Raw genomic sequence first — 25018 nt, forward strand, 5'->3', positions numbered from 1 at the left:
GAAAGTAACTCCTAGAAACTAGTGCTCCGTTTTGACAGCAATGTTGTTTCCATTTAAAAAAAGTGTAGGATCTAAACAGAGGCCATGCCTTAAAGAAAAAGGAACACAAACAGTTTTCTCCGGAGAGAACCTAAAACCATTCTCGTCAGCCCATGTAGTCATTTTAGGATGCTTAGAGCCCATAGATTGAGATGAGACGAGAGTTAAGCAGGGAGGTGTTTTACGCCGGTGCCTTTTTTGCAGTTAAGCCCCAGGGGGCAGAGCGAGAAATAGGATGGGTTGTCAGGCAATGGCTTTTTTGCTCTTGGCAATCGGGGTGATATGTCTGTAGCAACATGTCTTCATTTTGAGAAATACAATTTACATTTAACTGTAGCCAAAATAAATGCAGCAGTTCCTCCACTCACAGTAGGAGAGTTGAGCGCTTAACCAATACTCCACAGCCTACAAAAGTAAAACTGCTTCCACACAACTACATGCATACAGAATGATCCCATTTATTAAATCATAGGAAGGCACTTTCTTATCACAAACCTTTCAAGCCATAATACAGCCAAGCCCACATCCTACCACAACAAATACATGCGGTTGACTTGCACTTCATCTCAGAAGCTAAAACACTAGGAAGAACTCTGGGCCTTGTGCAGACAAAAACCGACTGCTAATACCTCTATAAGCCATAGTAATAACAACAAACAAGATTTCACTCCAACGACTGCCAAGACTCAGATTATTGTGAGACGACACAACTCCAAAAAGTATTGGGCACAGTCGAAAAAAAAATGCTTCCAACGACGGGAAGACTGAGTTCCAAACACCGCCGCTCTGCGATCGTTGACTGCTGCCCAAGCCAATTAGTGCACGGCGCTTCAGCGGCCAGACGCACGGGGGGCAATGGGACCTGAGTAGAGGCTGGGGACTGCCGAGCAGTTGCCACGTCCCCGGCGCTCTCGGTGCGTCGGTCGCTCAATACTTGTTGATCCCGAAGAGCCGGACCTTGTGGAACTGCGGCAGCTTGGGGATGAGGACGAACATGAGTGAGCAGAAGTTCACCGCAAAGTGCACCGAGTCGTATTTGGTGTAGAAGCTTGTCAGGAAGAACCTGCAAGGAGAACGGCGTTCTCACACTTAGTTGAGGCAACCGTAAGAGAAATGCGTACGGTAGCGCTGCGCAAATATTCCAGTCTTTGAATAATTCGCAAATGCTGTTTGCTAATCTATTTCGTTCCCAGCACGCTTTTACCGTGCAAGAAATCGAGTGTGTGAAAGTAAAGGGTGACGTCATCAGAATTACATTTCTGAGTTATGGTGGTACAAAGCGTCCAACCAGGTTGCTCGCATGTTAAACCATCTCTGAATATCTCCACCGTGAGGCGAACAAGTGTGCCTGGTCGTGCGAGTTGCGGGCAATGAGGAACGTCATTAAATGACCTCTACGTGTTAAACCAATGCGTTTTGTCATTCAAGGAGGGGAGCGGCGAGGGACACTTATAAAGTTAACTCATTTGCTCACACCTGGTAGACTCAATTAATGCTGTCCTGTCTTTTTGTTGCATTAATTTGCTTTCTAGACCCTATGCAGAGAGCAAGTCATCTGCTTCTTGCACAAGGGTTGCAGCAACGTTACAATGACGCCACATTCTGATTGGCTTTGATTGAAAGGATAGTGGGTAGACCTCACTGCTAGTTGTTTTGAGGTCCACCCGCAATTTCTCTTTCAATCGGCCAATAAGAGCTTGGCATTCTGACATCATTGCAATCCCTGTGCAAGAAGCAGACAAACTTTCACTCTGCATAGATTGTGCGTAGGTTTTCACAAACCCATTACAATAACCAAGTTCGGTAACAAGAACTCTCCTCCTGGGGAACAACAAATACAATAGAGCCTCGTAGATCTGCTCCTATTTCATAAGACTTTCCAGGAAGTATGATAAATTTCACAGAACATTTATAGCAGGGGCGGCCAACTTGCAGCTCGCAACTCTCCGGTTTCACAGTTAAATTTGCTTAAAAGTTAGTGCCATCTGGTAGTCTAAACAAAAAATAAGTTGTGTACAAGATTTGTCATCCATCAGCAGTGTTCCAAGACAAAGGTTTTAACAAAGGCAGGAAAATCGTTGGCTTTGTGCACTTTGGCCTCTGTCACAGTGACTGTGGCTATGGAAGCGAATGGGTCCCTCCCGAAATTCGTCGATAATGTCAGTCATCCATAACAAGACAAAAATGCATGTATGCCCCCAGTCCGAAATTTACATTGTGGGGTGTCTGCATCATTGGGGGGCCCATGAAACACAACTGTAGCTTTCTGGATCAAGCTGACAAAGGCATAATACACAAGCATAAGGCCTTCCAAAAAGTGTCCACAAGTGTCTAGCAAACACCTCCAATTCCACTGTGTGAGAACCAGATATAATGAATGCACATTGCAGTATGATAAATGATCCGGGTGAGATCTGTCCCACCTCACAAAACTCCGCTTTCCACCAGATGGATTGGAAGTCTACTCGGAACAATGCGACAGTCATTATATGTAATGAAAGCCATTATGAAGTAAAGATGAAAGGAAGCAACATAACAGCCTTAAACACTTATAGTACGATTGATGCATCTTAATCATACAGCTAAAGTAGGTTACACAGAATCAAAGTGTCGACCCGGACCCAAGAAAAAAAGAAAACAGATCAGAACTGTTATTTTTGACTAAACCAGAACAAAATCAAAACCTAAAGCGAACATTAGTTATTGAACCTGAAGCAGAAAAAAACTATAATCTAATTTGGCGGTTACCGATTCATTGAAAAACGGTTTGGAATAATAATGTGTGAGCTGCACGGGTGGCGACGCGAGGTCCATTATCACACTCGCAGCAGCGGTGTGGGCGGTGCGGCGTTTCGTAAAAACAAAATGGTGGCAACGAGGAGACAATTCAATAATAATGAAACGAAAATAAATTCCACGTCTATGTGCAGTACGACCTTGCATCGGCAAAAATCCGTGCTCCTCTTTACTCCACTTTATAATCAGGGTTCCGTGTTTTCGGATAAATCCGATAAACTGGGAAAAGCACTCGCTGGTAAAATTTTAGACAGTTTGAATTCATCGTCAAAAAATAACTCAATTTTGAGGTCACAATGCAAAATAAAAAGCAAAAAAGATAATATTTGATGAAAAAAGTTTGTCATAGCACCTGTTAGTGGTCCTAAAAAAAGCCAAATCAATTTTTGTTTTTTATCTTGAATCATTGACAAGAGGGAGTTTCCTATTTATCTCGTCAAGGTTCCTTCAGTACAAAGGGCCAAACAATGCATTTCTGGACCACAACAAAAGTCACTGTTTCGGTTTCCAGTTTCAGCCATACCAATCATGTTTTTAGAGGAAGGAGGTGTTGTGCTAGCATAAAAGTGAAAAATGTGAACCTGTACATATCATGAGATGGGAAGGACAGCTGAAGGTTTTATGCACCAAGAGTTTGGCTATTCCAAAGTACCGACATTCATTCGAGTAACATTGCTTTCAAGATTTGTTGCAGGACAATTGGTACTGCCGATCGCAAGGGTGCCAATGCCAAGAGCAGCTGCAGAAATTCTGTACCGGGGATTTTCTAATGAATTTAGTGTATGTCTTAAACTTTTAATTTCCGAGAATTGTGAATCTCTAACAAAACAAACTCTAAAGCACCCTCCCAATTACACAAAAAAAAAATCCGGCAGAGCCACTTAAAATTGCTTCTGTGTAGAAATGCTTTCGCATTCCTACAAGCAGCGCGCCACGTCTTCCTTTTTCGCACGGCGCTCCAACGGTGACATCCCTCCCTCCCTCCCTCCCTCCCTCCCTCCCTCCCTCCCTTCCTCCTCCTCCTCCTCCTCCTCCTCCTCCTCCTCCTCCTCCTCCTCCTCCTCCTCCTCCTCCTCCTCCTCCTCCTCCTCCTCCTCCTCCTCCTCCTCCTCCTCCTCCTCCTCCTCCTCCTCCTCCTCCTCCTCCTCCTCCTCCTCCTCCGTGTTTTTGTGGGTTTTTTTTTAGCTGCACCAAATTCTCAAAAAAAGGGAACGTGAGATAGAGTAATTTGAGCCCTGGGGAAGTGCTAGTGGCTATGGAGGCCTCTAGAAAAAGGTGAAATTAGGTAATTAGTTTGCTAATCACCTAAAATGTTTTAACTAACTTTTCAATTTTTCACTTGGGGGCACCTAATGCATTTACAGGATGGAAGATCACCCACAGTATGATCTAGCCATGTCGTCCAATTTGGATAAAAAAATTCCTAGTAGGCGCTACAAGGTTGAGAAATGTTCCTTTGGTATATGGCATCAAACCGAAACTAAACAGGAAAGAGCGCCAGTAGAGTTATCGCTCCGCCCTTCCGGGCATGCGATTCATCATTATCGCGGCCAATTCCACTTGCTTAGGCGAGCCGGCAGCGATAATGACGAATCGCATGCCCGGAAGGGCGGAGCAATAACTTTACCGGCACTCTTTCCTGTTTAGTTTCAGCTTAACGCCATTTACCAAATGACATTTCTCGACCCCGTAGCGCCTACTAGGAATTTTTTTATCCATATTTGACGACATGGCTAGACCATACTGTGGCCGATCTTCAATCCTCTAAATACATCATGTGCCCCCAAGTGAAAAATTAAAAAGTTAATTAAAATGTTTTAGTTAATTTGCTAACTAATTACCTAATTTCACCTTTTTTCTAGAGGCCGCCATGGCCACTAACACTTCCCCAGGGCTCAAATTACTCTATCTCACGTTCCTTTTCTTTTTTTTTTTTGAAAATTTGGTGCAGCTAAAGAAAAACACCCTGTATAGACGGAATTAGTTTGTAATATTTGACATGGGGGTCTTCCTATATGATACTGAAAAGGGCTGTATAGTTTTCTAAATATCAAAAATGAAGTGGAGTTGCCCTTTAAGATAAAAAGAAAGCGTTTGTCATTTGACTTTGAACATCAATTACATTTGATATAACAAAAATTGGAATGTGAATGAAAAATATGCCTCCTGGAAATCCAGCCAAACTCATTGCACTTACTTAAAAGTTTCCCCCCAATGCCCCAGATAATTTAGTTTTAATCTTCTCTATTAACTGCGACATAGCACCGATAAAACCGATATAAAGGTGATAACTAAACAAGAAAGTGGACATAAAAAATGAATCTACAGAAGAGTTCATATAAATCTCCTCACCTACCCAAGTATCATAGTTTAAACCCCGAGACTTGGAGAAATAAAGCAACGGAAAAGAAGGCGTCATTTTATTTCCCCGCATCTGAGGGTCTAGGTTGTAACGTTTCCTAACCAACTTGCCTGCATACTTCTGCTTTTTGCAACCCAAGTACACTAATCTAGAATTTGAAAAAGAAATCGGCAGAATACGGCCGTTTATTATATATACTAGCCGCTGTTTTATTCATAACTTTTTACTGAAAAGTAGAATTGCTACATTAAAACTCGATATAACATCTTTTTTTTGTTGTTTTTTTACATTCAATGTATTTGTGTGCAACATCCCGCTCTGGAGGAGTGCTTTCCCCTTAGCACGCGGTTGTGCTGCGGCGAAGGAAGATACCCACAATCGCGATGCCTACTGAGCGGCTCTCACCTCACTGCAGTGCACCAAAGCACGGCGAGAAGCGCACTCAACGTAGTCAACTAACCCGCCAGAATAGACCACGGACATGAGAAATATTGCGAGACTTCCGAGTAATGTTTGTGTCTGATGCAGATAAAATCGAGCAATGTGTTATTTGAGGTGATAATGGAAGGCTCTAAAAATTCACCCAAGCCACCCGTAATGATTTGGTCGTGTAGCAGGGTCCGAGATATTATATTTTTAGTAATAATAAAGTGAAATTGCATTTCGGCGCAATGTTGCCGCTAATTCGTCGTATTTTGGTGACATGTAGCAAGATGTAGCAGGAATTTGGTGCAGCAATCAAATCACCGCATTGACTAAACTTCATTTATTCTGTTGTAGCATATAATTAGATAAAATTGACGCCATTAATCAGCTTGCAAAATATTCTTCTAATCCAATCCTGCAGGAACAAAGTTCCCGGCAGGCGAAACAATAACTTTGCCAGCATTGCTAGGTTTATCCTCCCTGCCCTTTAATTATAATGTTGTTGTCCGATTCTAAGAAAATCGTACAATAACTCGTTTAATGCTCCTAAAAGGCAAAGTGGTTCCTAATGATATCTGCAGCGGACTAACCACACGAGCTCTCGTCAGTCTCGTGCTCTGGCCCTCATTCTCATCTCGTCATCGTCTCCTACTATAGTCCACTACAGGTGCCCCCCTCCTAGGAAAGCAGGGTGCAGAGAGGCGGAGCCCACGTGACGTGACGATGGAGGAGCTTGTGTGTAGTCGTGGAAAAAGGAAATTCAGACGGTTGGCTACCAGAAATATGACGAGTTGAGCGAGTCTTGGTGGCTATTGCCAAGTGGGCCGGTTTAAGTCAGTCAACAGATACGGTGTCTGTTCGACCACCTAAATCTAGGAGAAAATGCTTGTCTAGTCGTTCGATGACTTGAAATGGTCCGTCATATGGCTGCTGCAACGGCTTTCGAACTGCATCTCGTTGGACGAAAACGTGCGTGGATGTTTGAAGATCTTGTGGCACATAAATCGACATCCTTTGTTAGTACAGTTGAACCTCGATGTAACGAAGTCGGTAAAATTCGCAATTTACTTCGTTACATTGAAATTTCGCTAAATCGAAATTTGGCTTTAGCATGCAAAAAACAAAATTCCGAAACATTTTACGGGTATGAAAACTCACCGAAAATGACATTTATTTAGGGGCAACGTAGTCCGCGAGTTTTGCTTGCGCCTCGTCCGACAGTAGCAGCGGCGTCGGCGGCGTCATACGGCGTTCGAGCGCCCAGAGCGCTTGCACGTAGGGAGGCTGTAGTGAGGGTGGGCGCAACTCAAAACCTGGAGAGCGTTTGCAATTTAATGGCGGCGCCTGAGGGAGAGGATTCGAGAAAGGATATGCGCCAGTGTTGCCTGCACGACAGCAGGCGCCCGCTCTGTTGCAACTCGGTTGCTCCATGCGCCTTTCCTCCTCTCGCCTCCCATTGCAAGCAACGAGCGCCTTGGCGCAGCCTCTCTCGCTTCCTTCTCGCTCCGAGAATTGCAAACGTCGAGCGGAGAAAGCAAAGTTGCCAGACAAGCAGCAACGTCCAAGATGGCGGAATTTACGATTTTTCGCGTTAAAAAAATACTTAACCTATCGGAACAAAACTGGTGGCTATGGCAAAGTAATCATTTATACCTCGTGTAAAATATTCAAGCACCTTAATGGGCTTCTATGACCCGAGTTAGGAAAGAAAACGAACCTTTGCCCCATAGACTCCCAGCAAAATTTAGCAATTAAATGGCGTCCATGTCCCGTGATCGCCGATCTAGCAGTTGCACCCACCCTCACTTGAGCCTCCCTACTTGCACGGCATCTTGCTGCCCATACGACGCCGTGTACTACCTCCTCAGTACGTCCATTGCGTCGAGCACTTCCCGAGTGCTCGTGATCTCGGCAGTTTCTTCAGGATGGCGTCCAAAACGTTTGCTCTCTCATCCAAAGAAAGAACTTTACGTTTCCTTATGGCAGCAAGCACGTAAGTGAACCGCCCGGTTAACAAATAAAGCTGTTTAGTTTAGGCGGTTTAGGCGGTGCCAATGTTTCCAACCTACACAGCACTCTTGACCGCACAGTTTACTTGCCCCCTTGCGCCCACAGTGTGCTTGCGCCTTTGCTTTACATCACGCTCGCAAGACGATAATCGGTCTTTTCGGTCTTCTCCTAGATGGCACTGCCCGTGCGGTCGCGCGGTTCGCGCGGTCAGCGCAGTCGCGCCATCACGTCACTCCCCCGCTGAAGTTGGCTCCCGCGCTACCCGCGGTACAGTGGACTATGATGATCAGTGAATGTCAGTGGTGATGCTGTTATGCCGAGTTAACTTTTTGCTCGGCATTTTCTGGCCAGCCTCGCGGAATCCGCTTTGCCGCATGCCTCGCCGGCGCTACCGGCGCCGCATCCTCGGGCAGCCTAGGAACGTTGGAAGGCTGTCCCCGTGAAGTAACCTATCAAGCGCTCGCGTTTGCGCATAATTTTTTTTTTAACCACAATTTTTTTGCGAAGTTGTTTTTTAGAGTTGATTTATTTATTGCCTTCTATGGCAATGGCGCTTCGTTATATTGAAATAGCAGCAAAATAGACTTCGTTATATAGGGACTAAAAATACATGGGGTCTATGGGCAAGAAATTATGAAAAATAAAATACTTCGTTAAATCGAGGATTTCGTTACATTGAAGTTCGTTATATCGAGGTTCGACTGTACTTTGGTTGCACTGCCCAAACTTGCCTCATGAGAGCTTTTAGTTCGCTAGCGAAGGTTCCGGGATCAAGCTCGACTTTATGATCGGTCGGGGTAAAAAAATCTCTGGGAAGGCATAGAGTGGTGCCATAAACGAGCTCTGCTGCCCTGCAGTTGAGATCAGCTTTGACTGTCGATCGAAGTTTAAGGAGAACAAGAGGCAGGTGTCTGGCCCAATTTGTTGGATCCTCTTGTGCCTTGAGTGACGACTTGAGTGATCGATGGAATCTTTCAACCATGCCGTTGGCGATGGGATGATATGATGTTGTGTGTATCTGTTGGGCACCAAGAAGCTGTGCGAGGGAACGAAATAAAGATGATTCAAACTGTCATCCCCGATGTGTTGTTATGCTGGATGGTACACCAAACCTTGCCACCCATCCGCTCATGAATACCTGTGCGATGGTAGCAGCTGTACTGTAGAGAATCTGGAAAGCCTCTGGCCAACGAGTAAATCTGTCAATACAGGTAAGTATGTAGGTGTTGCCCTCTGACGTAGGTAATAGGCCCACTATGTCAAGATGGACGTGATCAAAACGGGTGGTCGGTTCCAAGAAGGATTGAAAAGGAGCTGAGGTATGGCGATGAATCTTTGATTTTTGACAGCCTAGACATGTTTGTGTCCATTCCCAAACGTCCCTATTTATGCCATGCCAAAGGAAACGTTCACTGACCAAGCGTTGTGCTGCGCCTATGCCGGGGTTTGACAATCCATGGAGTGCATCAAAGACCTGGCGGCGGAACGCCACAGGGACAACTGGATGAGGCACTCCAGTTGATACATCACAATGAAGAGTATAATCACCAAGCGGGATTGTGATTTTTTCAAGCTTCAACTTGTTAGAAAATTGACTAAGCAAAGCACTGGCATCGTCATTCTGCTGTGCAGAAGCCATTTCATTAAAGTCAATGGAAGATGGAAAGGTCTTGCAATAGAAAGTATAGCTGAAATGCGCGAGAGAGCGTCTGCTGCTGGATTATGGGGTCCCTTGACGTGTCGAATGTCCGTTGTGATTTCAGCGATGTACGTGAGGTGACGTGTTTCTCGTGAAGAAAACTTATTGCTGGCAGATTTTTACTCAAAGGTAAATGGTTTGTGATCCGTGGGTATGAAAAAATATCAGCCTTCCAAAAAATGTTTGAAGTGTTTGAAAGCCAGGTAGATAGCGAGGAGCTTATGGCCGAAAGTTCTGTAGCGGCACTGTGCAGGTTCCAGCTTCTTTGAGAAGAATGAAATGGGGTGCCAATCTGTTCCAACATACTGCTGCAAGATGGCCCCAACAGCAGTATTAGAAGCGTCAACCATAAGATTGAGCGGGGCATTGGGCCTCGGATGGAATAGGAGACTGGCCTTGGCTGGCGTTTGTCTTGCTCAGTCAAATGCTTGTGCCGTTTTGGCAGACCACTGAAGCATTGCCAAAGGTGTGTGGGTGCTTTTGAGGAGGTCGGTTAATGGTTTTAGTCTCTCAGCGCAGTTATGAATAAAGCGTCGGTAAAAATTAATCGAACCCAAGAATTCCCGAAGTTTCCGGATGGAGGTGGGACAGGGGAAATCTTAAACAGCCTTGACTTTCTCGTCGAGAGGTTGAGTCCACGCTGGTCGAGGTGGTGGCCGAGAAAGTTGATTTCGGTGACATTGAATTCACACTTGGCCTTGTTAATTATGAAGCCATATTCATCAAGCCTATGAAAAAGGAGTTTGAGATGTTCCAAATGTTCTTTAGGATTGAGGCTGTAGATGAGGACGTCATCAAGATATGCATAACAAAAGGGAAGGTCTCGAGTTACGTGGTCGATGGCGGTCTTGGAGATATCAGCAGGGTGTACAGGTATTTGATGGTACGCTTTGATGAGGTCAATTTTGGACAATATTTTAGCGCCATGAAGGGATGCCGTGAAATCTTCGATTTGTGGGAGGGGACAGCGATCCGGTACTGTTGAGTTGTTCAGGGTGCGGTAATCACCACAAAATCGCCAATCCCCAGGCATTTTTTTTTTCGGCACCATGTGTAGAGGCGATGCCCATGGACTTGATGATGGACGTATGATTCCCAATTCAAGAATGTGAGCGAATTCCTGTTGTGCCACCTACAAGCGATCCAAGTGTAGTTGACGTGGTCGAGCATAAACAGGTTGGCCCGTTGTAACAATGTGGTGGGTCACGTCATGTTTGATTGGATGTTGAAAGTTATGAGGGTGGGTTAACGATGGAAAATGCTGAAGTAGCGTCTCATACTTCGAATCTGCCTCTTGGCGCTCTTTAGGACGTGGATCAGAGGTTAGGACGTGGATCAGTGCTATTCCCTGAACCTTGAGATCAGTGTTGGGTCTACTAGACGCTTGTTTACATATCAACAATGAGGTTGAAATGCGTGAGAAAGTCAGCACCCAATATTGGGTAGGCAACGTCCGTGACTAAAAATACCCATTGGAAAACTTGCCGCAGTCCGATGTTGATCGTCAAAACTCACTTACCGTAGATTGCAATGGATGTTTTATTGGCAGCCTGAAGGGAGGGGTGGGGTTACTGAGGCTGGCGAGGAAGTGCAGATGAGGGCAGTACGCTTACTTCAGCACCAGTGTCGATAAGAAAACGCTGGCCGGTATCACGATCTGTGACGAAGAATAAGCGGCCAGCATCCGTCCCAGCACCACTCGCCGCTTCTAGTGGTGGGGGTTTGCATTTTCCGTCGCTGCGCACGGTGGTGTGCAGTTTCTGGCACTGTCTCCGAATGTCCGGTGGTACCAGCAGAACCTGGATTGCGGTGAAATTGAGCGGTTCCGAGGGTAGCGTTCATTGTTGCGTTGCCGCGATGTTGATCGAGAGTGCAACGAAACTGCAGCTATTCCATTTCTGAGTTCAGTCAACTCTCGTTGGAAAACATCCCGTAGCTGGTGCAGCTCTGTAGAGAAATTGGTCGATGGTGAATCAACAGATGCTCTTGTCGATACTTGCGATTGACACAACTCTGCTACCAGTGGCGTGGCAACCTCCATAATAGAGTCTGCCAGCTGTGCCAGGGCGGGCAACTGGAGGTCTGATGTCGTGGCAAGCACCATGCGAACATCGGTCGGTAATCGTTGAAGAAATAGTTCCTTCAGAAGTGACATGTCGAATGATGCTGCTCTCTCGCCGAGGAGCTGTTGGAGGCGTCTGAGCAGCTGCGACGGTTTGCGGTCGCCGAGTTCTTTGGTTGTCAAGAGTGGGTGTAGTCGGCACTGTTCAGATTCCGAACGTGCGCTTCACCAGTTCCGTCTTCAAGGTGGTGTAAGGTTCGTTCGGTGGTGGAACGAAGATTAAATCCTGTACTTCGGTCGCTATTTCAGGTGGAAGAGCGGCGATGACTTAGTGGAACATGCGGATTTGCGAAGTGATGCGATACGTGGAAAACTGGCTTTCGACTTGAGCAAACCATAGCTTTGGATTGGCGGTGCACTACTTTGGAAGACGAACATGTACGGATGAGATTTCGCCTGCCGTGGAGTCTTCGATGTTGCTCATGACGGTGCACCGAAGGCGAAGGTGTTTTGTCCGGGTCACCATTTATAACTTGTTTAATGCTCCTAAAATGTGAAGTGGTTTCGAATGATATCTGCAGCAGACTAACCACACGAGATCCTGTCAGTCTCGTGCTCTGGCCCTCATTCTCCTCTCGTCGTCGTCTCCTACTATAGTCCACTACAGTACCAACCACTGCACCCAGCGCTTTCAAAAGAAACCTGCATATGAGAGGTTTTCGTAACCAAACAAAGTCAACAAACAAGAGAGATAAAACGCCTGTTCTGTTTAGGGGTGTTTGACTTTCCCAGACCCCCCCCCCCCAGTCATTCTTTCTTTGTGCGTGTCACACAAAACGGACTGCACACATCTCCAAAATCTGATAACAAACCAAAGTGACAGAGTCGCAGCTATCCTCCCAGCTCGAGAACGACAAAGCAAAATGTCCTTGACCTTTGGATCGTCCAGTCCAGATGCAATCATGAAGGAAACGGTGCAACCAAGCACACTGTAAGTGCTTACAGAATGGTACTAGTACAATATTTTCAAACAACAGCTTTTTTTTCCTTTAATTCTCCGGCTTTTTGTTAAATATACATTCTGTTCGTGGAATATCTGATAGGCCTGGCAATGTAGCAAAAGACTGACATAAAACAAACACCAAAAAGCGACAGAGAAGTGGAGTCACCCACTAAATTTGGCAGGCAATACATCGCCCGTCAAAGTCAGCGTCACGTATCTAGACGTCACCATGTCCGTTAATGACCCTATAACATTCTGAGTAGAAGAATTTTGTCCAGAATAACCAAAATGGACTTAAAATGTTATCTTCTATAGGTCGGCTTCAGCCTTTCAAAGCTTATCTGGAAAACAAAACTATGGCCAGAGCTATCACCGGCACAGTTCGAGCAAAAAGCATGAAGCAAAAATATGAAGGCTAGATATCTGCTCAAAAAAAGCACATATCTAGCCTTCATTTTTTTTTTTTTTTTTTTTTCTCTGGTGGGTGTATGTGTGACGTATGCAACAAGGGGTTCAAATATAATAAATAGGGCATCAGGCTTTTTAGGTGCCTTTTGGGCATCCTGCAATAAATCATTTTGAAACTGGGGAGTTCAATAGTGTCCTAAAACGTTTATAAAGCATCCTAGGGCTTTCATTTATGCCTTATTGTATTCCACATACCTTTTAGTTCCCTAAAATATGCTATTTTTTTTTTTATTTCAGTATTTCAATTTGCCTTAATCCCTCCCATAAAACTTGCAAGTTATATTTTTAATTATAACAAAACTGATTAGGTTACATCTGAACCAAGCACATATTTGTAGTCAGATTGTAATGGCAGATAAGCTATGTAAATTTGATTTGAATTTAATCACAAGTTATATCTAAAAAAAGCTCTAGAAGCAGTGTTGCCTCTTAAACAAGAAGGGTCAATCAAAACACATCTGGAATTTTTTAAATCTTCTTTTTTTTTAACAAACATTTATGAAAAGGTCAATTTCACTGCAATAAGAAAGAATGCCACACATGTGATTGATAAAAAAACAGATGAAATAAAAGATCAGTCTTAAAACACCATTCAAGGAGTGAAGTTACAGAACGTAAATGAAAGTAGACAAGTGTAGGCAGGTCGGCAAGCAATAACGCAGTCGGAGATCGCGTCGCAGATGAACGTAGCTACGTGTACATAAACGAAAGTAGACAAGCGTTGGCTGGTTCGCAAGCCACAATACGAAGCTGAATGCCGCGTTGCGCCGCTGCACTGACTTTGTGCAAAATCTTTTTACGCGGGTGAACGCAACCGCGTGAACGTAAACCGAAATACACGAGCAAAGGCGGGACGGCAGTCCACAGCAGAGTTGGAGATTGTGCTGGGAGGGATCGGTGGCCAAGTGGGCTAGAGCACACCAGCTCTGAGAACATGGAGCGAAAACTCGCACTGCGGAACTCAGGGTCTTGGGTTCAATCCCCACCTCTGCAAGTTTCGATCCGGATGAGCATCGTATCGGTGTGTGGTCGTGTATTACTACTGCGTGGTGCACCTTAAGGGCCCCAGGCTAGTAGTTGTACTGCGCTGGCAAAACTTCTCATCTACAGCTAGGAAACTCGTCACCACTGGAGGCAGACCAAGTTCTAGGCTGAATAAGCATACACATAACCTAATTTTTTTAGGAGATAGTGCTGATCGTGCGATAGCACCGCACAGCCGCCCTGACTTTGCGCCATCTCTTTCCGTGTCCAATAGTTCTGCCGATAGAGGGCGACACAAAGAAACAATAAATTAAAAAATACAGTCTCACTTTTATCAGTGAAAACGGGTAGAATTAAATAAAAGAAATACCAGCAAACTGATGAACCGGGAAATAAAGCGGAAAATAACACAAACCAGATATCAACGATAGCCGAGGTGAGTCGTAAATCCATATTCGAATCCATACTAGTGAGAGTGGTTCGTCGCGTTTGTGCTTACGACAATGCACGTGCCATTGCAAACTTCATTAAATCTATCGCAGCGTTTGCGTCACGACCACTTCACTAACTCCAGAATCCAGACATCATGGCAAGCAGAGGACAGATCGCGTTACCGCAAATACCTTTCCAGTGCATCATAAAAAAAAGGAAACCTTTGTTGGCTTTTTGGATTTGCCAAGCTTGAAACCGTATTGCGCAGTCCAAAAACAAGACGGAACTCAACCGCGAGTTGACACTAATCGGCGAGTTCTGCGTTATTCGTAGTTTCTGAAGTATTCGAAAAACTCAAATACTACTTCAAACAGCGAAAGTGCGAAGTGAATCGAATCGAATAGCAAGCATTATTCGCGAAGTATTCGAAGTTTCAAATATTCGCACAGCCCTAGTGATTTCCTCAGTTTACAGCCACAAAACAGCTGCCGCAATAGTGCCACGAGCCTAGTCACCACCATTTTAGTTGTTTTGATTTTGCCCCGTGGCCTCAATACTACGTCCTACGCAATAAACAAGCTGGGTTGAGGCTACAGTCGGGTTTTTCGGTTCCACTATAGTCAACATGGCCGCCGTCTGCCCATTCTTATGGCTCTCCCAATCCTCCTCGTGGTCCCTGTTTATCAAGTGCGACCACGAAAAGAGCGGCTGTCTTCAGTCCTTGTGGTCTTTGAGCGCGAAGGTTTTTTGTTGATAAGCTTACTATTGAAGCGAGCTTAGTGGACTAAACGTTGTCTACAAATAGTGCCAAATGGCACCAACTTCAACTTAGCTGTTTGTGCCAACGAAGGCGCCGACAAAGTGCAGCACCGTGATCAAACAGATCAACAAACAAGTAAAAAGCGAACAATATAAAGCAAAAGTTGCACGAGAACTTAAAATGAACATCGAGCAAGTGGAAAGTGGCCAATACGCAGCGGATTGTGCGCAGAAATTTGATATTTTGGCCGAAATCGATTTTTCTGACCGCTTGATTATTCGGAGAATTTTGAAGTTCCCTCCAAGTCCGAAAGACTGGTCGGTGACTGTGGACCCAGATGGGTACAATGGACCTTTATCCAGTAACGAGCGCCGCCTGCGGAGTTTTCTTCGAACTACAAATGAAGGGCAGAGTCCCGTCAGAATACACTGGCATCGAGCCGTTGTATTGATCTTCGTTGCCTTTTATGAACCATACTAGCATACTCAAACGAGAATGGCCAAAAAAGACGAAATATGTGCAGACAGGTGCTGAATATGTTGGTCGACCGGCACTCTGCCCTGTAAAAATGGCGACAGTGCGGGGAAGAAAGGCCAGGAGATGAGGTGTACACGCATGCGCAGGAACTTGCTGGAAAAAGGTTCATTGGATCCAGTTGGATGAAACGTCCTTTCCAGCTGCATTTAGCCAAGACCAGTTCCACGACAGACTTTTTGCGAAGCGTGCAGCGCCGTCCGAGACTCCAAAAGGAACGCCGGGAACTTAAGGAAGAACCGGTTCTAGCAGACGACAGAGGCGATGCTGGAGGCAACGGCAAGCAGGCAAAGGCAGGTGGGAAAATATGCAACCCTACCACTCTCTCTTCGCTGCCATGTGGGAGCAAGGATCTGATGCATGGCGTTTTGGGATTTAAGGAAAAGGGCTATTAAGTTCCAGCTCAACCGATTTCCTCTTGAGGTTACATAGACTGCAGTTCTAAAGCCCGCTTCAGACGGGGCAATTTTCCCAGCCATTTCGGGCTTGCCGGAAAATTGTTCCAAAGATCCTAGCGCTGCAACACAAATGGCTGGGAAAGGTTCCGGTTCGAAATGAGCGATCAACTCCAGCAACCGGGAGACGTTTGAAGCGGCAGCAGCCAATCAGGGATGCAACATTTTCGTGCGAACCCCGCGCGGTGATGATGACGGCAACGCGAGATTTAACTTGGTTCCGATTTGAAATAGATAATTTTCGTGACCAAATTGTTTTGGTGATCTCAAGTATTATTCTCAATGCCACATAAAAAATTTATTATCTCATCCTTAACATGCATCTGGGTAACTAAATAATGCGAGAAAATTACAATTTTAATGATGATAATAGGAAAACATATTAATTAGAATTTTCACTGTACCTGCGCGTGAACGCAAGGAACCCGTGTTGCGACATCAAGACGCCGGGCCCGTCTAAAGCGTGTTGAAGGTGCCGAGCTGGGGCTTACTTACAGAACAACTGGGACCACGGTCAGGAACTTCCTTGTGGCCGTGAACTGCATTTCGTCGTCGATCTGTTCCCACTGAGTGAGGAAGCGAGACTTCCCCTGGTCTGCAGACTCCCAAGGCGTGCCCTTGAGTGTGTGCAGGAAGAAGAACATGGCCTGGAAGGACACAAGCAGAAGCTTCAGCGACTGGCCCCCAACCATCGTCGCTAGAAAAACCCAGGCAAACTCGCGGAATCTTCCAGAACTACACACGCAAGCTGGAATGTCTGCCGCAGCGTCATATCCAGATTGCCTTAACTTTTTGGGGTTCTTGCTGCCCATTCTAAAGGCCCGTTCATACACTTGCGCTTGACTAGGACCGAATGAGACCAGACCGGTTTTTAAGCCTCTTGCGAGCTTACCACCGGCTGCATTGTAGCGCAGTCGGTTGTAAGCCGTCGCAAGAGGCTGAAAAACCGGTCTTGTATCGGTCAATCCTATGCAAGTGCGAGTGTGTAAATGGGCCTTAACAGTGTTAAAGGGATACTGAAATTAAAATTGAAATATACCTCTCACCTTCAAAAAAATCTGCTAATGACAATTGCACATTTGTATCTTGAGTGGATGGCTATATCTTTTGTCCCAAACAGCCCATTCCAGCGAGCGCTCGAAGAGCAGTAGCGAGAAGTAGCGAGAGTTTGAAATGTTGCAGGAAAGCCATTCCCAGTACAGATTGAGTGTAGTCGCGTTTCTAGTGAGAGTTGAATATCCCCCCCAGTATTTCTTTTTAGTTTACAAAGCATCATTTTGGGATACAAATATAACAAGACCAAATTAGCGGAATGTACTTTAAAGTTGGGAGTTGTACTTCCCTTGGAACGTACCATAAAAATACTTCTAGTAAAGAACAACTACACACTTGGAGAATATACTTCAAGTAGTGCAAAAGTTTTCTACACTTACTTAAAGTAGCACTTTAAGTACACCGCACTTGAAGTACTTCCCAACACTCGATTTGCAAGCAATTAGTTTTTCTCATTTACCCTTTTGTCGCTGTAATTGCCCATTGTCAGCTCCTTTGTTAACTCTGCAGATGTTTGTGAGATGAATTCAGAGCATTGATGACCACCTGAGACAGTTGTTCACAACCACTGACATTCTAAAATGTCTTTTGGGCCAGCAGAAGTGGTGGGGAGCCCCACCTCCCCTCTAGCCCCAGCAGTGAGGCTCCCCCCCCCCCCCCCCCCCCCCAACCCCCAACTTCCGTTGGCCCAAAAGACAATCCAGAACATCAGTTGTTGAGAACAACTGCCTTAGGAGGTCATTAATGCTCCTAATCCATGTCACAAACATCTGCAGAGCTGACGAAGGCACGAGCACATGGCTTTGGGAAGCGCCTTCTACGCTTCAGTTCTCATACAAACATTCTCTTGGGCCAGACTCATGTGCCTGTGCCTCTGCACCACAAACCTATATTTGAAGGAGCAGACAGTGCGTAACAGTGCACTAAACATACCTCTAGGAAGCACCCTCTTGTGGGATCACATAAATCTCTAGTGATGCCTGTTTGTCCATACTTGCACGATTAAAGGAAACATTTAAAGACATAAGCAAGAGTCCTAAAAAGTGCTCGGGGCCACTAAGTCCTAACAGGCTTTGCCAAGTAAACTGGATCACTGGAGCTCACGAGTGCTCAAATACCGCTTTGCTCTATCGATGGACAAGCCCTAAGTGCACAAATTGAAAACTGCAGCAAAAATGTTAGCCTAGTGCTGCTCCACCTCACATAAAAGTCTGTTTTCATTGTACATGACTCCAGTGGTGAAAGCATCACCGAGGACGTTGCACCATGAATTTTGAGTGTCCTGCAATGCGCACCATGTTAATATTTGCTCGAACTAACATCTGCAAGTACCATATTTTTTGGTCTAGGACAATCTTTTATTAGTCATAACAATCTTTTCGTGCAAACATACGTTATAGTGGCTGCGACAGCCATTCCAACGGATGTTTCCACAAAAAGATGGTTATAAGTCACATTTGTCTATTTGTATGTTCGGTGTGGCAAAACCACATTGAGAGGCACATGTACATGTATTGTAATTGCGATAGGTGCGCAAGCAAGGGACGATTTCAATACGCTTGCCAACAAATTGAAGGAGAAATATAACCCTACAGCAAATTTATGGAGTTATAGGGTGAAACCCCACTCTCGATTAGTGTGATTCTGGACCAGCAGATGGCGATGGGATAGCTTTTTTGACCTGTACATCGACGCAATAAATCCTGTATGGTGGTGCATTAATACAGTAAGGCCTTTTTTTTTATACTGAAATTAACATCTTTGGTTGATCACTTGTTTCTTTGTACGCAAGCTTTCTGTGGAACGTGCCCCAGTTGCACCAGTTCAAGTGCTCTCACGATGCAATTCGTTGCCTACGTTGGCACATCTGGTCTTAACAAAACGCGCACATCCTCTTGAGCTAATGGCGAGAAAAATGCGCACCAAAACGACCGACGCGTAAACAAATTTTAGATCGCAGGCACGTAATTAGCATGCCAGGAATGTTGGAGGCCAATTCCACATATCTTAATGTAGTCAGATCCGTACGATGGGTCGGCCATTTCGCCGTACACGTGTTTCAACAGAGAAACACGACGACACGATAAACGTAGGTGTACAGAATTGTAGCTCAAGGAATTAAGTACTACCTCAAAAATTAAAAACAAAAAAAAAAAACTTTTTACAGTGGAGCTGTTAAAGGCTAGGTTCCCCAGGATCGTGCCCGGTACCAAACAAACGTCGACACAAACCTACGCAAACCTCTGGACAGCTACCGCTATCTATAAGCGATGGCGACAACCAGACAACCAGTCTGATTGCCGCCGTCGCTCAGAGATGGCGGCAACCTTTCCAGTTATCATAGAGGAATGGATAGTTGGGCAAGTTGGTGGGAATTCATCGTAGGAAACAGCGCGAAAAACAGATGAGGACGAAGAAGAAACACACGGGACGAGCGCAGCGCACGTCACAAGTGTTTCTTCTTCGTCCTCGTCTGTTTTGCCACGTTGTTTCCTACGCTCTTGTCAGTTTCGGTTTGGACTCATGATGAATCGGCCACGTGCCCTTTATTCGGGAAAAGAAGACCAGGTGCGGAAAGAGCAACGACATACACAGCAACAGCTCCGCTGCTCTTCCTTCTTCCCCGGAGTGGAAAGGCTGAAGGTTTTTTTCTAGAGCACAGCTCTTAGGCGCTTGAGCGGCGTCGCCGTTGGCGTAACCGCGCATTGCATTATGGGACGTTCCCCATAATGACGTCACACGTGACGTCACGAGGGTCACGAGTGACGTCATGAAGGTCACTTATAAAGGTCACGATAAAGGTCACGACAAAGGTCACGACAAAGGTCACGACCTTCACAGTGACCTTCATGAGGGTCAAAAGTGACGTTAAAAGGGAGGAGGAAGGGAGGGAGGGGAGGAAGATGGAGGGGAGGGTAAGGAGGTGAGGAGGGGAGGAAAGGAAAAGAGGATACCCTCCCCTCCATACCCTCCCCTCCTCCTCAAGAGCTGCACTCTAATTTGGCATTACAGGGAATTGTAAACTCCTCTCATTTCTTTTGGTCAGGCATCTCATTTTGTTTGAACAAAACTATGAGACAGGGAAACGCCGAAAAATGACCTTTGAGAAAACCGCCAGGACTGCGACATCACACAGCCCGACAGGCTAGCTCCCACGACACAATTCGTTCCATTTTGGGACCGGTTTCAAAGCACGGGCAGCACGGGACGCTAAAAGCGCCCGTCGAAGACGCACTCCAGGCACCATGCAGCCGGCGTGCGTATGTGCGGCACCTACCACGTTGTGCAGGAGGTTGGTGAGGGTCCAGGCCCAGGCGACAGTGAGAAAGGGGAAGCCCAGGATGGCCAGGTGGAGCAGCAGCAGGCCCAGGCAGTAGCCCAGCCAGATGCCCCGGCTGTTGAGCCACGACCCGTTGGGGTTCACCTCACTGCTGCCGTCCAGCATCGCTCCGGCCCCTGCAGCACAACGGGAGAGAACCGCTGAGCAACCCAGAGAAACAATGCTTCTGACGCGTGCTCATGAGAGCTTAGGTGCTGCAAAAACTGTTAAGGGGAGACTGAACTAACCAAAAAAAAATAAACATATCCTTAAGTGCCTAGAGAGCATGCGTATGTCACAGTCACAAAAAAAGTTCTCACTCAAAAAGAAAAAGAAAAAGAATGAATGTAATATTTATGATGCGAGGCTCATTTGAGAAACACCGGTACATGCTTCCATTTCGGGGTTGATGTCTTGATACAGAAGCTGTTTCGAAATCATTTTAACTCAAGATGTTCGTCGTAAACAAATATTATACTATTTGTTTGTGTGTGTGTGCATGTGTGCATGCGTGTGTGTGTGTGGGGGGGGTTGAAAATTTTTATTTTGTGACATATATGTCCTAGTCAACGAATACAAGCATAGTATTCATTCTCTTCGAAGTAAGTGTACAACAAAGCGTAGATCTGCTTTTCACCACATGAGCCGTGTGAATTGAATCTTGAGGCAAATATATGGAACTCTCGGGTTGATATATGGCAGCCTAATAAAATGCTAGAGCACGTGACTGATAAAGCACAGAGTTGTAAAGGGAGGGCCAAAGCAAGCACGTCAAACCGAATATAGCCTCCAGAGGTGGTATTTTGCAAAGTTTCAAGTTGATGCTAGCTGATGCTCTAATGTGATTTATGTTAGGATTACAGTCATGTCTAGTTTATAAGGAACCCCCGTTAATATGGATACCCAGCTATATGGACACCATTTTCGGGGACAAACTGGAGAGATATATGCATTTTTGTCTCATTTAATGGACAACTCACATTATAGACGATTCTTGGAGGAAACAGAGGTGTTCATGTTAACCAGACATCACTGTATACGCCTCGCAAGTGGGCTCATTTTCGTCTTCTGCGCATGAGAAAGGAAGTAGCGGTGACGTCAGAACGCCGAGTCCTGATTGGCTGATCGCGACCTCCTATTGAGCATCGTCTGCTCCTTTGCAACGTCGTCTGCTCGCAACATTGTCTGCGTCTGTCTTACCTTTCCTGCAACTTTCGGAGCGAACTCGACTTGGCCTCAGACGAAATAACTCGAGCGGTACGTTGTTTTCATCAAGGAGGGAAGTCAAAGGACTCACTGGCGAGGTGTCCCGGGGCGCCGAGGTTTGTTTGCTTTGTGTCCGCAAGTTCCCTCCCAAATACTTTTTACCTCCATTCGTGTGCGGCGAGACCCCTCACTCTTTAACGGCGCCGGCGGATTGGCGCAGTTAATGTCGTCTGCTTTACGTCTGCTAGTCAAAGCGATGGCTGCTTTACCTTTCCTGCGTCTGTCGGAGATTCGCCGCTTTTTCACCGGCGAGAGTCACCGTTGCCTCGGGAAACAAGGAGATAACAAGAGGAAGAAATTGACCTCTTAATCTAAAATTGAGGTCAGCGATCAAAGTATAACACGGGAAGGGTTCACAAGGGTCGCGCGGGCATATTCCATTCAGCACGTCAGCCGGTCGTGGGCAGACGGTCGCCGAGTCGCGGAGTGCCTGCTAGGCCTAACTGCCCAGCTCGTTTGGTCACGTTCGGTGGAATCGTCGCCGTTGGAGCTTTTCCCCGGTGTCTGTGGATCCAGCGTTCTTGTTCGTCGTGCTCCGTTTCAAATAATTTTTACTTTTTTTTTTTGCTGCTTGAAGTCAGGACGCGTGAGAAGCTCACGTAGAAAAATAAATGTCCGTGGGTCGTCGCGACCGCGACGCTGTCGGCCATGCTGACTTGATCGTAAGAAGTGCGTAACAGCTTCGGAGCTGTCGTAGGATTTCGCCGTAACCTGCGCAAAACTTACGAAAATTTCGTTTTGTGAATACGAATTTGTTCTTAAGTTTTGTCTTACGCACATTTTTGGCGTAAGATCGTTTCGTGAATCTGGCCTCTGCACTCCCGAAAGTCGCAGGAAACGTAAGACAGACGCAGACGACGTTGCGAGCAGACGACGTTGCAAAGAAGCAGACGACGCTCAGATAGGGGGGCTCTATCAGCCAATCAGGGCTCGGCGTTCTGACGTCATCGCTACCCCCTGCGCAAGGAGCAGACGAACTTGCCCTCCGCATAAGAATGTTTGTCTGTCCTTTGCTCTATTTACGTATATGTAATCGGGAATATAATTACATTCCTACAAATTTATTTTTGCAGTAAGAAGTCATGCATCGGTTTCTTGGGAAGAAAGCCATTTATTATCTTTCTATTCCTGCCCATTTGGTCTATTTAACTTCAGATCTAGCATGTGAGCACAAAGTCCCTTTTGGCATATACCGCGACCCGGTGTTTCACAATGCCAAACAGCGAACAAAAAAGCACGTTCCCACAGACAACAGCTGGTGTACTTTACGAATATTGTCCTTCCGTATCGTTTTCAAGCAGTTATGTAAACTTCATGAAGTCAAATTTATTGATAATAAAAATATATTTAATTACTGACTGAAGGTTTGAAAACATATATGAAGGGCCAATCACCTAAAAGATATACATCACAAGTAAATGCACCTGCAAATTGTCTGGAAGATTCTCTGAAGATCTTTTCTGGTGTTCTGTATCCTTGATAGGCTCAAAGTGATTTGGGAGAGCCTTAAATAATTCTGTGTTCCTGACACCATATTTAATTTCTCAAACATAAAAATCTGTAATTAATGTAATGAACAGCAATTTTATGTGTTTGCAGGCAGTACAAAAACAGGATGTGTGGTGTAACTATGACGATTATGCATGCAGACCTTCAGAAAGTGACCAATTAAGTAGCTGCTATGCTTGAAAGGTTGGCATTCAAAACATACATACCTGAAATTGGGTACACGAACGTAGTTTCGCAATATGGTTTGTCAGTTTTTTTGTTTTGTTTTTTTTAATTTCAGAGCTCCAGTCAGAGATGGTAAAATATTAAAAATAGAGCAAAAATGGCGGCCTTACATTTCCTATACCCTTTACCGGATGTTCGTCGTCTTCACACTGGTTTGTGAGCTTGCTCTCAGGTGGGCACTGTTCATGTATTTCGTTAAAAGTATTAATTATCGTGATGATCTTGCTGATCACCAGCCTCTGCCACTGGTTTTCAGTGTTTTTGCATTCAGCAAGCCACCCGGGAGCGAGCTCATAGACCAGTGTGCAGACGACATACAGGCTAGCTCTTTTAGGGCATGGAAAATACACAACCTCCGATTTTTGCTTCATTTCTACTATTTCATCACCTCAGACTTAAGCTCTAAAAATATATGGGCATAAAACTTCCTGCGAAGCTACCTTCGAGTGTCCAATTTCAGGTATTGCATGATTGTGTGCCCACCCCAGATCCTTTTTCTTTTTTATTTTTGCATAGTTCATAGGCAGCGTCCCCTATAAGCGAGATAGCAGCCCCGGTATCCAAAAGCGTGGCAAAAGGAAAACTGAGCAAAGTGATCATCATGCGTGGCTCAATCATTTCGCTGTTAGGCTGAATTCGACATACCGATGGAACAAGTGACGCTGCGTGCGTGATCCCAGCTGTGATAGTGGCCATCGGCAGCTCTGCAGTAGGGCTCATTGGCGCCGGCCGTAATAGTTTCCCGAATGGGATGCCACGTGACCTTCCGGATTTTCACGTCCCATAGGCACGCGAGGGTTGAGCGGATTTACACAATCCCTCCGCTCACTTCCAGCCCTTCCGCCATTTGTTTCGTTCTGCCTCGGGTTTGTATTTGGGCACTCTCTTTGGAAGAGGCCGCGCTGTCCACAGTTGTGGCATTGGTCCGAATACCTGCTTGAGTCGCCGGCACCAGGGCACTCTTCGGACGCCCTCCAGCGGCCCCGCATTGAACCAAAACTGGAGCGCCCCTGGCTGCTTTGATTGGGCACTCTGTGCCAGTCCCGTGGAGGTCTTAGCGCCGGGATTGCCTCGGGGCCCTGCCAAGCACATGCGGGTTCGAGAGAGTTTGTGGCCAAAGGTGGTGGGAGATAGCTCTTCTGAGCGAGGAAGATCTCCTCTGTGCTGTGGGCACGCCCGGCTAGCTCAGTCGGCAGAGCATGAGACTCTTAATCTCAGGGTCGTGGGTTTGGGCCCCACGTTGGGCACCATGTGGTAGGGTTGCCTTGCTGCATGCCCATCCGGTAGGACAAACACAAAGCTGGGGTTTCCACACCAAGAAACTACATTTATTAGATTAACAGGAATAGGTTGTTAATATTTAACGTACAACATTGCCGTAGCATTCGACTGACACGTCTCCGTGCCCTCGGTCAGTCTACCCCGGTTCTGTGGCCGTGTCCTCCTTTTATTGGCTCTTTCCTCATGCGCTGTTGTGCGTTTGGGACTGTGTCCTTTTTGGGCGGCCGGTAGCGGCCCCTGGCCGGGGTGGCAGACCTTCGCTCCCACAACGTCTAGAATTCGAATTCCGCAAAGAGTGCCAAATGCGTTTGTCCTTACGGCCGCACCCTGTATAT

General features: G+C 45.9%; 1 protein-coding gene and 1 non-coding gene across 4 annotated transcripts in view; one reads left to right on the top strand and one right to left on the bottom strand.

The window, feature by feature from the left end:
- Positions 1–479: 479 nt before the first annotated feature.
- The window catches only part of LOC115314398 (ORM1-like protein 3), a 32576-nt gene continuing 8037 nt past the window's right edge, over positions 480–25018 (bottom strand). For all 3 annotated transcript variants that reach the window (XM_029973451.3, XM_029973454.3, XM_029973455.4), the window contains 3 exons: positions 20361–20539; positions 16526–16677; positions 480–1102 (listed from right to left, as the gene is read on the bottom strand). In XM_029973451.3, coding sequence (XP_029829311.2) covers positions 967–1102; positions 16526–16677; positions 20361–20539 — 467 coding nt within the window. In that variant the 3' untranslated portion in view covers positions 480–966. The remainder of the gene's footprint in view (positions 1103–16525; positions 16678–20360; positions 20540–25018) is intronic.
- Positions 24577–24649, top strand: Trnak-cuu. Its single transcript has one exon. It is a non-coding gene; the product is annotated as a tRNA-Lys (tRNA).

This window comes from Ixodes scapularis, unplaced genomic scaffold, assembly GCF_016920785.2.
Source record: "Ixodes scapularis isolate PalLabHiFi unplaced genomic scaffold, ASM1692078v2 PGA_scaffold44__24_contigs__length_19508400, whole genome shotgun sequence".
Classification (NCBI taxonomy): domain Eukaryota; kingdom Metazoa; phylum Arthropoda; class Arachnida; order Ixodida; family Ixodidae; genus Ixodes; species Ixodes scapularis.